The sequence below is a fragment of the Thermobia domestica genome, chromosome 16, assembly GCF_964235325.1.
Source record: "Thermobia domestica chromosome 16, izTheDome1.hap1.1, whole genome shotgun sequence".
NCBI lineage: Eukaryota > Metazoa > Arthropoda > Insecta > Zygentoma > Lepismatidae > Thermobia > Thermobia domestica.
In genome coordinates this window covers 173177855-173191836 of record NC_137469.1, presented here as the reverse complement: position 1 = coordinate 173191836, position 13982 = coordinate 173177855, and the positions used below count along the sequence as shown (strand labels likewise).

Below are 13982 nucleotides of genomic sequence, written 5' to 3'. Positions count from 1 at the left end.
TCACCACTTCTAAACCGTGCAAACCACTTCTGACACGTTCGCTCAGCTAGAGCATGGTCACCATACACTTCCACCAAAATACGATGACTTTCAGTCGCATTTTTCTGCATGTTAAAGTAATGCAGCAGGACACCCCGCAAAAACACTTTATCAGGCACAAATTGCGCCATGTTCACTTAACTACAAACTGGTGTTGTTGACGCTTTAATCCACTGCCCTATACTACGAACGATACGCGATGACAGGGGTTTGCAACACATGTGTGGATACACGGAACTGTGGGACGCTCCGTTCGTTGCGCCATCTCTTGTCCACCCGCACGAATTAATTCCTAAACCAAATATATCATATTAAGGTATGTATGCAAAAATGTCGCTGATCCTGAAACGATGTGAATTTGGGTACTTGAAGAAGTGTTGTGCCGTGGAAAATCATTCCCGGGGCGAGAGTATTACGTGTGAGTGAGGGCATATGAATGAGGTCGACAGACGAGCCACAAAGCGCCACCATGATTGGCGCGAAGTATAAGAAAATTTTCAAAAATAAACCCTATTTTTCTTGATTTTGAGCATTTTTTATTACTTTTTCCTTCCGTTTTACGCACATGTATTTTCCTAACATGAGTAATATTATAGGACCACTTCCTAAAGTAGAAAGATTTAAATACATACTAGTAATATTCCAAGTAATTTTTCCACTCTGTTTTTTCTTTCCCTCGTTTCTTTTCTTTTTTTTTTCCTTCCGAATTTTGCGCCCCCTTACTTCGGCGTCCGTTGCCGTCGCTCCTGCCCCACTCCAGCGCACGGCACTGGCTTGGACCTTCTCCAATTTTAATGAATTTCTTTGTACGCTACTATTCGTATCCACAATTTGTTCTTTCCAATTCATTTCCACCATGGTGTGGTAGTTCGGATTTTAATACATCTAACTCCCAGAAGAAAAATCACTAAAATTGTCATTATCCACAACTTGTATAAATTATTTGTTTCAATTATTGATATAGAGGAGTGTATTCCATAATTATGTGAATTTAAGCCGATTTTTTCTATATTTTATATCGCCATATATTTATATACTTTTTTCTTTCTTTCAGAGAGGGCTTATTGCCTCGGATAAATATTACTACGTAATAAACCCTCTGCCTCACCGATTCCGAAAACGCTCTGCGGACTTTGGGGAAGATGAGGAGGAGATGCCCCATGTGGTGGTTAGGAGATCTCATCCTCGAAATGAATGTCACAGCCACCAGCCCTTTCAGCTTCAGAACCAAAGACGTAAGAGACGCCGTGTTCACTTCCCCGGAAGCTATCTGTCAGGATCTTCCTCTGAGCACCGGAAGCCTCCGCCAGGAACAAGACTCTACATAGAAACTGCAGTGTTCGTTGACAAAGATCTCTATGTACTAATGGAGGTTAACTTCCCCAAAGACACCAAGAGAGAAATTATCAGGGTAGTTCTTGCCATGGTTAATGCAGTAAGTATTTGTCTCTCGCTATTAATCCTTACTAATATATAAAAGAACGTGTATGTGTTTGTGTATCAGTCATCAGATTGTAGCATACAAAAGGGTCACGTAGGTCTACTAACTTTTGTACAGATAGATCTTTATGAGATCTAATCGCGTATGAAGGAGATGCAAAGTTATGACGTTGCAGAATTATTATTTGTATTCCTAATAGAATTTTCTTATTTAATCTTATTATTTTTAATTTCCGTTGCTTTAAGTTATCGTATTTAAGGTGGATCACTAGGTGTTCTCGGTGCTATACTAAATGCTGCTTGAATAGTGCGGCATTGCCAGATAATGTCGAGTGTTTACTGATGCCAGATAATAAAGGAAGTAATCATGGAATTCTGCTTGGATACTTACTGGAGAAATTAGTTTTCAACCCTTACCGCGATTCCGCTTCTCGAACTGCAACGCTAGAATCCAGGAATTTTCTTATTGTGACTACTACAGTAAACGTACAAATTTGGCAACAATGCATTATGGCATTCTGCGCAAGTTCCTCTCAAAATCTATTTCCTTAATTGTAAATTCATATTTAAATAAAATATGAAACATAACACGAAAAAAGGTCAAACAATATATCTATTTCGCGATAAGATTGTTACTTTAAAATGCTTTACACACACAAATAAACATTTCATGAAACGGAGCACTTGTAGTAAGATCTAACAGCCAGTGCCATCTTGTGTTCTCACTGTAAAACGAATCATATATTTTCTTTTATTTGTTACATTTTTCGATATCAGGTGACACAACCAAATGAATCAGTGTCTTGTGCTGTAGCTGAAACAATACTCTATCTTATAGTACAATATTTATAACATGTAACGTTTCATTGCGCAGTAGTTAATGGATTGAGGTAAAATATGTACTGATTTCCGGGTGGTGATCCACCTTAAAACTGTTAATACATATAAAAGTTGCCCCCATAAGAGTTATCTGTACGCAAGTTACTATAATCGCGTTCAGAGAATAATTCTGAGAAAAATGCAAGAATAACTAAAAGTAATCCTACGTTGACTCCTCTGCATCGAAACTCCGTCCAAGTGTAAAATGCCTATCAATCATGTTTACATGTTTCTTTTTTATATACCAGGTACATTAATCACATGTTTAGCTAGATAATTGTATATTTCAAGTATGTCAGTTAAGTTGGTATACATACATACCACTGGTCTCATTCCGCCACATATGTATATGATATACGTGACGTATAGCGTGGAAAATTTGCTCACATTGTTTTGAAATTATACTGACGAGGAACTGGCGCAGGAGCACTATGTTAATTCTGATGCTGTACTTGTTTCTAGAACGAAATTTTAATTTTTGTACTGGTTTACTCGTGCAGTTTTACTATACGGATCCATAGTATAAATAGTAGCCCCACAGGTGTTGGTTTGATTCTGTTCTTGACATGAAATGTACAAATTAAAGAGTTGCCCAATTTTTTCTGTACATTTTACAATCTATGGATCCGTATAGTAAAACTTCACCGGCTTAATAACGTTATTAGAAAACAGTATAAAGAGAAGATAACAATAAAACAGATGAAACTCAATCCAAGTTGTACCATTTTATTTGTATGCTGAGAAGTTGCAGTTCTTAAACAGGAGTATCTTGAAGTAGTTACCTTCCACGAGCTGTCAATCTTCGTTGACGAATAACTATTTAATTTCTGAAATACCTGTCCTATCTGTCAAGGATGCAAGTTCAGAACAGAAGACTCTCCTGCAGGAGAGGAGACTACACAGATTATTTTTCGATTTTTGACTCCATTTTGCACACACAGATCTTCACCAGATTTAATCACATACAAAGCAGTCTTTTTTTCTTTTCTTTCTTTCTTTTTTTTTCCGATTTTCGACTCGAGGGAAAACTGTAGGAGTCACACGTTCTGGAGGTTTAAAAAGTATAGAATATTAAGTTAGGCGACCGACACTACTCTATTGTATTGAAGGTTGCATATTATTCGGTTAGTGTGAAGAACTGGCACCTCTGTTAATAAAGTATAAAGCAGTCATTTCGAAATACCAAGGACTATTATACAACCCTTAATTAAACTAGCAGAAACATTTCGACCAAGATTTTTGAAGAAAAATCCTGGATTTGAATTTGTCGATTTCTCCACGGATCTGAACGAATAACAAAGTAATAATCAGCTAAAGAGATAAACAATTAAGAAATTAATATAAACCAGCAAATTAATGGTTTATAAACATTTCATAATAGATATTCCATTTCCACTTGTAACTTTCACTTCTCAGAGTTCACCACCAACATACACACACTGGACCAGTGGCGGATCCACAGTGATGCAACTAGGCTAGTTGACACCCGGGGCAAGAACTCGCCTTAGCCCCCCCCCCCTGATCAACCAAACTAAAACTTTCTCGTACTACGCCTGATATTGGCATCACACAGTAATTCTCCTATTCCATCTTTTCTTCAAGTCGTAAAGCTTGACTTCAACATTGCAGTACATAATTTATTTTTTAGTACAAGATAAAACATCAAACTAATTAGTATTTAATTGCCAAATAATCTGAAAGTAGCATGCTTCACATATTCTTGTAGTCTTATCTTAATGACTGGAAATCACGTTTTTGGAATTACATCGGGATGTGCATATGTGTAAAATGAATCAACATTTTGTTGCCTTAAAATAGAATATTTAATTACGACAAACAGTCAAGCTGTTGTCTCGAGTTCACGAGGCGAGACGACATTTTTTTCTTGTCAATATATTGTGGTAATAATTTGCTGTATAATTGTCCAATAATTTGCTCTCAATCTATTGTTAGTTCAAACTAGCTAATATTGCAATGTGTTATAGCGGGTGATATTTTGCATTCTGTTCGAACTTTTCATCCTTTTGCACAATGAAGAGATACGAATTTTCCCTGGTCCAGTGGCGGTTGTAGAAGGGATCTGTGACCCTCAAGGAGAAATATAACTTTTATGTTATTTCAACGAAATGAGACAACTGAGTATTTCTGTCTGAATATATTTATTATAGATCAACAGTCTGATGTAAGTCTATCGTTAGTACAAACTACTTAATATCCTTAAGTGTTATAGAGGATAATATTTTGCGCCCCTCTGAACCTTCTATCCTTTTGCGCAAGAAAGAAGAGACACTTTCCGTGTCTCAGTAGCGGATCTAGAAAAGGTCTCGGGTCATCCTTAAGGAAAAATGAAACTCTTTGTATTATTTCAACGAAATGAAATGTCTCAAGTATTTTTGTGTCAATATATTAGACCAATAATCTGCTCACAGTCTATTGTTATTGCACGCACTGTTATAGCAGGTAATATTTTACGCCCCTCCGAATCTTCCATCCTTTTCTCACATAAATAAAGAAATAATAACTTCTTAGCGACGGATCCAGAAGGGGCTGCGCGCTCTCTCAAGGGAAAATACAATTCTTTTTGTGTTTTATCAACAACATGAAACGACAGAAGTATTTTTTGTCTATATGTTAGATCAATAATCTGCTCTCAGTCTATTGTTAGTACGAACTAGCTAACGCCAAATGTTACTGCGGGTAATATTCTGCGCGTCCTCCGAATCTTCCATCCTTTTGCGTAAGAATAAAGAGATATAAACCTTTTGAGTCCAAAGCAGTGGCGGATCCAGGCAGGAGGGCAATCCAGAAGAGGAAACTTTTTTTAATTTTATATATTTGGTCTAGGAATTAATTCGTGCGGTTGGTACGCACACATTGAAGCTGTAGTACAAACACAAAATACATAAATACCTTAAGAAAAATATTGTCCATCGCTAGCCACCACTTTCGCCCATCTGTCAGGCAATGTACGGATTCCGTGGCGAAAGAAGTCCTCATCCTTGGAAGCGATCCAGTCAGAGACCCATGTTTCGATATCTTCTGAAGAAGTAAACCGCTGTCCAATCAAATCGTTGTTCATGCAATCGAACAAGTAGTAGTCCGAAGGAGCAACGTCTGGTGAATACGGCGGGTGGGGTAAAACTTCCCATCCGACATTTTCTAAATAGGTTTTGACCGGTTTTGCGACATGTGGGCGAGCGTTATCATGTTGAACAATAAGTTTATCATGTCTGTTCTCCCATTCTGGTCGTGTTCTGGCCAGAGCTTGCTTCAAACGCATTAATTGTCGTCGATAACGTTCTCCATTCATAGTTTCACCCGGTTGCAGCAGCTCATAGTACACCACACCTTTCATATCCCACCATATGCACAGCATAACTTTTGCACAGTGAATATCTCGTTTTGGTTGTGATGCACCTGGTTCACCTGGTTTCACCCAGGCCTTTTTTCGTTTAGGGTTCTCGTAATGGATCCACTTCTCATCACCCGTAATAATTCGATGCAGAAACCCCTTTCTGCTCTGTCGCTGAAGCAGCAATTCGCAAATGGTTTTTCATCTTTCAACGTCTCTGTCTTTCAATTCATGTGGAACCCAATGTGACATCTTTTGAATCATTCCCATGGCTTTCAAGCGTTTGGAGACTGTTGTTTGATCAACGCCTAATGCTGCTGCAAGTTGTTCCTGCGTTTGACACGAATCCTGCTCGAGCAATGCTGTCAATTCTTCGTCTTGAAATATTTTTGGCTGTCCAGCTCGCTCTTGGTCTGCCAAGCCGAAATCACCACTTCTAAACCGTGCAAACCACTTCTGACACGTTCGCTCAGCTAGAGCATGGTCACCATACACTTCCACCAAAATACGATGACTTTCAGTCGCACTTTTCTGCATGTTAAAGTAATGCAGCAGGACACCCCGCAAAAACACTTTATCAGGCACAAATTGCGCCATGTTCACTTAACTACAAACTGGTGTTGTTGACGCTTTAATCCACTGCCCTATACTACGAACGATACGCGATGACAGGGGTTTGCAACACATGTGTGGATACACGGAACTGTGGGACGCTCCGTTCGTTGCGCCATCTCTTGTCCACCCGCACAAATTAATTCCTAGACCAAATATAAATAAAACCCATCCCAGAGTTTGGAGCTCTTAAAAGTAGCTCTAAGTAGTATTACAACCCACCGCCCCCAAGAAGTCCGTCCCTGGTCCAAAGGTCTAATTTACTGGAAAAAATATAAGGACTATTCGGGAAGGTTTTCCCGAATTCCTGTCGTCACCAAAATTAACATAAAACTTTCCAGACTGGCCAGAGATATATATTTAAAAATTAAGGCCAGCGAATTCAAATTGAAATATATTAGGGATGCGCACGAGACAAGATTTGTGACTGTCTCGTCTCGAAAATGTGCTGTAAAAGTGATGTCTCAACTCGAAAAATGTATATTTTTCTATTGGAAGAGCCATGTCTCGACTCGAATTTTGTCAGGAAAATCCTGTCTCGACTCGTCTCGTGCGCATCCCTAAAATATATATCGAGGTTTTTAACAAGCTGTAGAAAACGGAAGTAATAAGTCAGAACATTATGAAGAAAATATTCAGTACCAGTTACTTCCATTCCAAATTTCTGGTATCGCTCTGTTTCAGCAGGAACAGCTAAAATCATTCCCTGCAAACAGCTATTTGTGGTGCGAAAGGTAGTGATGGATCTGTGGATAGCAACGCGAGCCACGTCAGTTTCCCGTTACAATGTGCGAATCGCTCCTAGACTGAAGCCCTGTTCGACTATATGTTACGACTTCACGATGCCACGTTTTGTGTTAAGCTCGGAAAATCGAGTTCAGAGACCATGAGAATGATCAAGGATGTTTATGGGAATGAAGCAATGACCCAAGTAGTAGTTTTCCTCTGGTACAAGATGTTCCGGGAGACCAGAGAGGATGTTGACGACGTGGAACCCCTTGACGTCCGTCAACGACACAGTGCGACGAAAACTGCAAAAAGTGAGAGACAACCAATTCCAATTGATCCCTGAATGTCAGACTGTTAGCAGAAGAGTGCAATATTCCGAAAACCATAGTGCATCGGACACTTACAGATTTAGCCATGGGAAAGATGTGTGCCAAGATGGTCCCCAAAGTGCTCTTGGAACATCAGAAAGCTGCTCGTGTGATAATCTCACGTGAATTGTTGGACTGCTGTGAAAGTGACCGGCATTTATTAGATAACTTGGTTACTGTTGGCGAGACATGGGTCTTCGAGTACGAACCCGAGTCAAAAATATAAAGTGCAGAGCGACATATGAAGGATTCCCGCACCCGAAAGAAGCAAGGATAAGCAAGTATCGGCTGAAGGCGATGTCATCTTTTCTTTTTCTTCAAAATGCGTTATCCACAAAGAGTTTCTGCCGTAGGAACAGACAGTGAACAGTAAGTTTTACATGGAACTCCTCGAAGGTCTGCGAAAAGTGCAACGCGTCAGGAAGGAGATCTTTGCCAACTGGACGCTATTCCACAGCGCCTTCCTCGTGACCGAGTAGCTATAGTAAGCAGAAGGTAGCAACGCTGCGTCAGTCGCCCTACAGCCTTCCTTTTGTTTCCAGGTAGAAAAAGGAGCTTGAAAGGCAACCATTTTGGAATGTTGGATGACCTCAAAGAGGCCGTGACTAGCTATCTGAATGAGATTCCTGTCGACGCTGCCAGGAAGCGCACGGCAACTGGTAGAAGTGCTGACAACGATGTATCGATACACAAGGGAGTTATTTTGAAGAATTTTAGCAATTTGTATTTTGATCTGCAATAGATTTCTTTTCCAGAATTTATTCTACTTATTTTTGGGACACCCGGTATGATGTAACAGATTTCTAACAATATTTTAAATTTTGTTTGGTGAAGTTATATTGAATTTTCTTCTGATCGGTTATCAGAGGCACCTGAAGTCATGATTTCATGTAATCTGGGCATTGAAGGGTTATAACATCATTTCATTGTATTTCAGGTTCAGTTGCTGTATCAGGACCCATCACTAGGTTGGCCAGTGGACTACGTTCTGAAACGTCTAGAGATCCTTCGTGATGACCCTCCATCGCTGGAGCGCACCCGTGACATCGATAGCTTCCTCACCAGCTTCTGTCGCTGGCAAAGGGAGATGAACCCCGCCGGAGACTCCGATCCAAACCACTGGGATCACGCGCTTATCCTCACAGGTCTGGATCTTTATGTCAGGACAAAGAATGGAAAGAACAACAATGACCAGGTTGTCGGTAAGTGCTTGAATTAGGGATAGCTGTGAGACGGAAACCAACATGTATAAGTCGAAAATCGAGACTCTACATATCGAGATTTAATCGAGACGAGGTTGCGTTTAACCTCTCTCAACTATTTGATCGAAAATACTGACATGGCATTGCTCAAAATTCGTTTCGTAGCTAATTTAGGCCTATATGTAAGAAAGTAGAACGATTCACCAAAAATAGTGGCAATCATAGAGGTGTGCGTGTGGGACAAAAGGGATAAATATGTAACTCCTAGTTGTTTGGCACATTGAGAATCATTTCAAGCGGCACGCAATTTGAGTTAGAATTCAACATGTTTTATTCTTTTTGCAGTCATTTTAATACATATCCAAAGATGAATTGCGTCATATCCCTAAAGTTCGAGTAACAAACACACAAAACCTCGATTTCCTAATAGGATATAATATTTTTTTCGTACACTGTAAAAAATGAGGTGTTGAAACAACACAAAATGACTACCACTTTAGCGTGTTACTTGTGTGTTAATTCAGCAGCAAGCATCTTTTTTTTTTTTTTTTTTTTTTTTGTTCGTCGTCCCGTTTAAAGGGTTGTGCCCTTTCTTCGAGTAAGTGCTGTAAGGTAGATCAATGGTCTCTATGGAAAAGTAGGTGGTCTAAGGGTTGTCAGGTTTATTATTTCTTTATTCATCATATTTATATTAAACATACATGGATTGAAATGATTCCAGGAGAAAAATATATATATATATATACGACACAAGCAATAATAGGTTAATGGCTGGAAGTGAATATTGGCAGTTATACATTGGCAGTCATACATTAATACAAATTATGAGAGGAAACGAAAGTTGAGGGCTGCAGTAAGAAAATGAACAAATGTAATGAATGGATGAAATGCAGTGCTTTGGACGTCACATCACAAGGTTATGTTAGTTCAGACGAATGAAGTTATCTTCTGTTCCTGGGGCGATAGCAGCAAGCACATCGCCTTCTGGGCATATAAAAAATAATTCCTTACTACCTGAGAGAATTTTCATTGGTATTTATCGTTTAGTATAAGCACAGCTTTGCGAAATATATTTGGCACTTACGCCAAGTAACAAATAATGTTCTATGTTTTCTGTAATCAGTCACAATAATATCGCTGTAAACCTGTGAATCGTCTGACAAGAGTTATACAGGCAACAGTTCTGCCATCTTCTGTTCATACATGCTAAGACACAAGAATAACAGATAAAACATATGGAAGCACTGCTCTCTGTGTAACTATAGTCAGTTGATTCACAGGTTTACAATAAAATATTATTGTGACCGATTACAGAAAACAGAATTTTTCAGTTAATTGCCACAAATGCGAAATATATTTTGCAAAGCTTTTCTCGTACCAGACAATAAAAAACAATGCAAATACTCACAGCCATTAACCAGGTACTTCTGATATGCTCTAAGGCGATGTGCTTGGTGTTGAATTGACACACAAGTAACACGCTAAAGTGATAGTCATTTTGTGTTATTTCAACACCTCATTTCTTGCTGTGTATGCAGTTAAGAAAATTGTTTTATCTCGAATCTTGATGTATTTAAAGCAGGGATGCAAATAACCACTCGCCCTGGGCGAGTGGTTCATCGGTAATATTAGCTTTTAATATCACTAATACTTATTTCAAAGGTAAGTAAATGATTACTATTGTGGGATGTGTTCTAGTAGCTTTTTTTCTTGGGCTAGCAAAATTTTGTTGCTTATTTGCGTCCCTGATTTAAAGCCGTGTCTCAAAGGAAAGACATACTTGAACTCAGTGGCGTATTTAGGATCTTGTTTCGGGAGGGGCTTGAGAACCAGTAAGAAGCATTTGTGTTGTACGTATAATGCCAAAAAATAATAATGGAACTATTTCGGGGGGGCTTGAGACCGATAGCCTCCCCCTAAATACGCCGCTTTTTGTGCGTAAAGTGACTTGTTACAAGCAGGACATTTCATAAGGACTTTTCTACGGAACGCTATTTTTAATAACAACTGGGCTTTTATTGCAGTCGTTATATTAAAATATAAATAATGGCACAGCAACAATGTAAACCAGAGGAATAACAAGAACTTGTATTAAATGTTTGGAGTTCGTGGGTAGTTTACATTAAAACAACAGTAGGCAGGAACTCATGTGGTTCGGAATCCACGTTAATCACTAGGTCCACGGCTCATATAGCCTCGCTGCTGAAAGGGACGTTAAACTCAAAATCAACTCAATTCAAAACAAAAGTATTTAAACAAAATTACATACCGCTGTTTGGGGAAAAAACATACATTGGACCACTTGACATAGATTTACCCTATGTTATTTGCTTTACAGAGAATGATGAGGGAGGAGGAATGTAGAGTGGGTAGTGGAAAGTGAACAAATAGAGCCCAACATGCAAAGAGTTTAACAACTACATATTTTCGTTGCCTAAATAACGTTGAATTTTTAATACGTAAACATAGAATTTCTTAGTAAAAGTGGTAGTAAACAAGTAGTTGATCAAATATTTTTTACTGAAGAAACTTCGAAGAACCTGTTACGTGGGTTTCCATTTGAGTCATTTGAGTCAAGATGGGAAAAGTTCCTAAATCCGTAGATACAACATTGAATATCTCTCCCGAAAGACTAATTAGAAGAGGAATAAGCCAAACATGAATTCTTCTTTCTCTTATATCTAAGATAAAACAATATAAATTACCAAGAAAGTTGTAGGAAAAACAGGAAAGAAAAGATTAAACAGCACCCATTGCCGTACCTGCAAAGCGAGGATACCGTATCAGTAATCTACTTCGGAACTTGGTGAGAACAAAATATTTATCAAACAAACAAACAAAATCTTTTTTTCGAAACCTTCTGATATAATTATGTGTAATGAAGCTTTAATTTAGATTTTATAATCAGAGTAATTTTTAAACACAAGAAAATTGACAAACAAGAACTTGTGCCCGCAAACGTAGTCAAATATATCTGTAGATATCATAAAGATTTGAAAGTAGACATTGTTTGATGTAAAACCCAATAGCAGCTTCAAAAGTGTTTTATACGTATAATTGAGAAAATCTTCTTTTACCCTTAGGACTGGCGCCTGTGGCTGGTATGTGCACTCGGATGAATAGCTGCACTGTGAATGAAGGACGCCATTTTGAAAGCGTTTACGTAGTAGCCCACGAAATTGGTCATAAGTAAGTATTGTTTAACCAGTTTCATTATTGGGATATTTCTAATATTATCACCCGGATCTATTTGATATGTAGATTACCGTCACTCAGACGACTTAAATCTCAATTCTTCTTGTAGATAAGAAATATTTGGATATTACCACTTCTAGTTGAAATATCATCATAGATATTGACAAGTCAGTAGCTGCAACTGAGAAGCTTCCATGCTCCACAGTCTTCCGATAACCTCTTCGTCTTCACGTACGATTTCTCTATTTTGATATCGTCCATTAATTGTAGTCTCCTTCGCCCGATGGAATGATCATCATCATAGGTATTCTGCCCTTATTAGAAGGTCAGTTGCTGCAACTGAGAAGCTTCCATGCTCCACAGTCTTCCGCTAACCTCTTCGTCTTCACGTACGATTTCTCTATTTTTATATCTTCCATTAATTGTAGTCTCCTTCGCCCGATGGAATGATCATCATCATAGGTATTCTGCCCTTATTAGAAGGTCACTTGCTGCAACTGAGAAGCTTCCATGCTTTACAGTCTTCCGCTAACCTCTTCGTCTTCACGTACGATTTCTCTGTTTTGATATCGTCCATTAATTGTACCTTTGCCCCCTCCCTCTCTTGCCTGCCACCATACCCTCTAGCACGTTCCTCATGATACAGTTCCTTCTTACCCAATGTTCCAATCAGTTTATCTTCCTCTTCTTAATAATATTTAAAATTTCTCTTTTCTCTCTCACCATCTCTAACACTCTTTCGTTCGTTTTTTGCTCGACCCAGCGAATTGTTTCCATCCTTCTCCACATCCACATTTCGAAATCTTCCAATCGTTTTTCATTATTTTGCGTAATGTCCATGTTTCGAACCCATACAGCACAAACTCCACACGAAGCATCTCCTGAAGACTTTATTCGCCAATCCTATTCTTGCTTTTATTTCACGTTCGCAGTTCATAACACTACTAATAATACTACCCAGGTATCTAAAAGTATCCGTCTGTTCTATTTTTTTCACTCCTACTTCTATATTTGGCACCGACCCCTTCATTTCAATCACCATGGCTTTTGCCTTTCATGTAAATTTTCAGACAGATAACTTTAGTAACTGAAAGATTCTGAAAAGAAAAAAGAATTAGACGAAATGATTTGGTAACTGGAACATTTGTATGCGTTTTAATTTGTAGGCCTACCTCTCGATTTGGTATTAAAATATTTTTCTTTTAATATAAACATTAAACTGTTTTAAACTTAACAATAAAACTAACGATGCCTGTATATTTATCTCGAGAAAAGATTTCAAGAACCCTTCTATTCCCTTTATTCGTTCAGAATGTAAGATAAAAACTCTAACGCCAAGAATTGACATACCTATTAGTATTTTCATGGTATATTGTGAGCGATCAAAGTAATAGAAGGATTTCTGAAATTTTTTTCACAGGATAAATATACAAGCATATTACTACCAGTTTTATCATCAAATTAATGTTAATTTGGCTGACATTATTATTACATTAAAACATTGTGTTATTCTTTATTATTAAAATCATCTGCTGAGTAATTTCTCAGTTACTCAAGTTGTGCAATAGAATTAAAGTTTGGTATCGTTACAAGCAAAACAAGTTTATATACATCTTACTTTACTTTCTGTAGTCAATAAGTTTTGAGCAAATTGACCAATTGAAATACAATTTCCGATTCTGCACTGAGAGTTACATTCTTTTTACGCCAGAAGGAAAGTAATTAAAATTGGTATACTCATTTCGAAGATAATATCAAAAGAACATGTAGGTAATACATTCGTAATTTTATTAGTGGTTAGATATATATCTGTAACTGATGGCAGTACAAAAATTAATAAAAATAAATCATATATGCTATATAAAGATTGGTCCGAGTGTGGAGACATACTAATGAATTTAAACGCTGTGGACAAATTGAAAATTTCCTTTATGCTTCGGCTAGAAGCACTACCGAAAAGAAGAGAGAAAACTGTTTGGAAAGGAAACAACGTAGGAAACATATTTATATTCTGTTTAAGTGTCTATATTATAAAAATAATTATGGATATACATAACCTCGTGAAAAATGGAATGTAGCTTATTAGTTTTATTTTAGCCATCAAACCAAATAAAAGCGTATTGTTGCATACGTCAAAAAAAGTTTCATGTTTAAGAGATGTTTACT

The 13982-nt window shown here is 37.9% G+C and overlaps 1 protein-coding gene across 1 annotated transcript in view; it reads left to right on the top strand.

Moving 5' to 3' along the window:
* Positions 1-13982, top strand: part of LOC145673507 (A disintegrin and metalloproteinase with thrombospondin motifs adt-1-like) — a 334494-nt gene that overhangs the window by 243788 nt on the left and 76724 nt on the right. The window contains exons 4-6 of the mRNA XM_081743275.1: positions 1094-1474; positions 8357-8621; positions 11705-11810. Of these exons, the coding sequence (XP_081599401.1) occupies positions 1094-1474; positions 8357-8621; positions 11705-11810 (752 nt within the window). The remainder of the gene's footprint in view (positions 1-1093; positions 1475-8356; positions 8622-11704; positions 11811-13982) is intronic.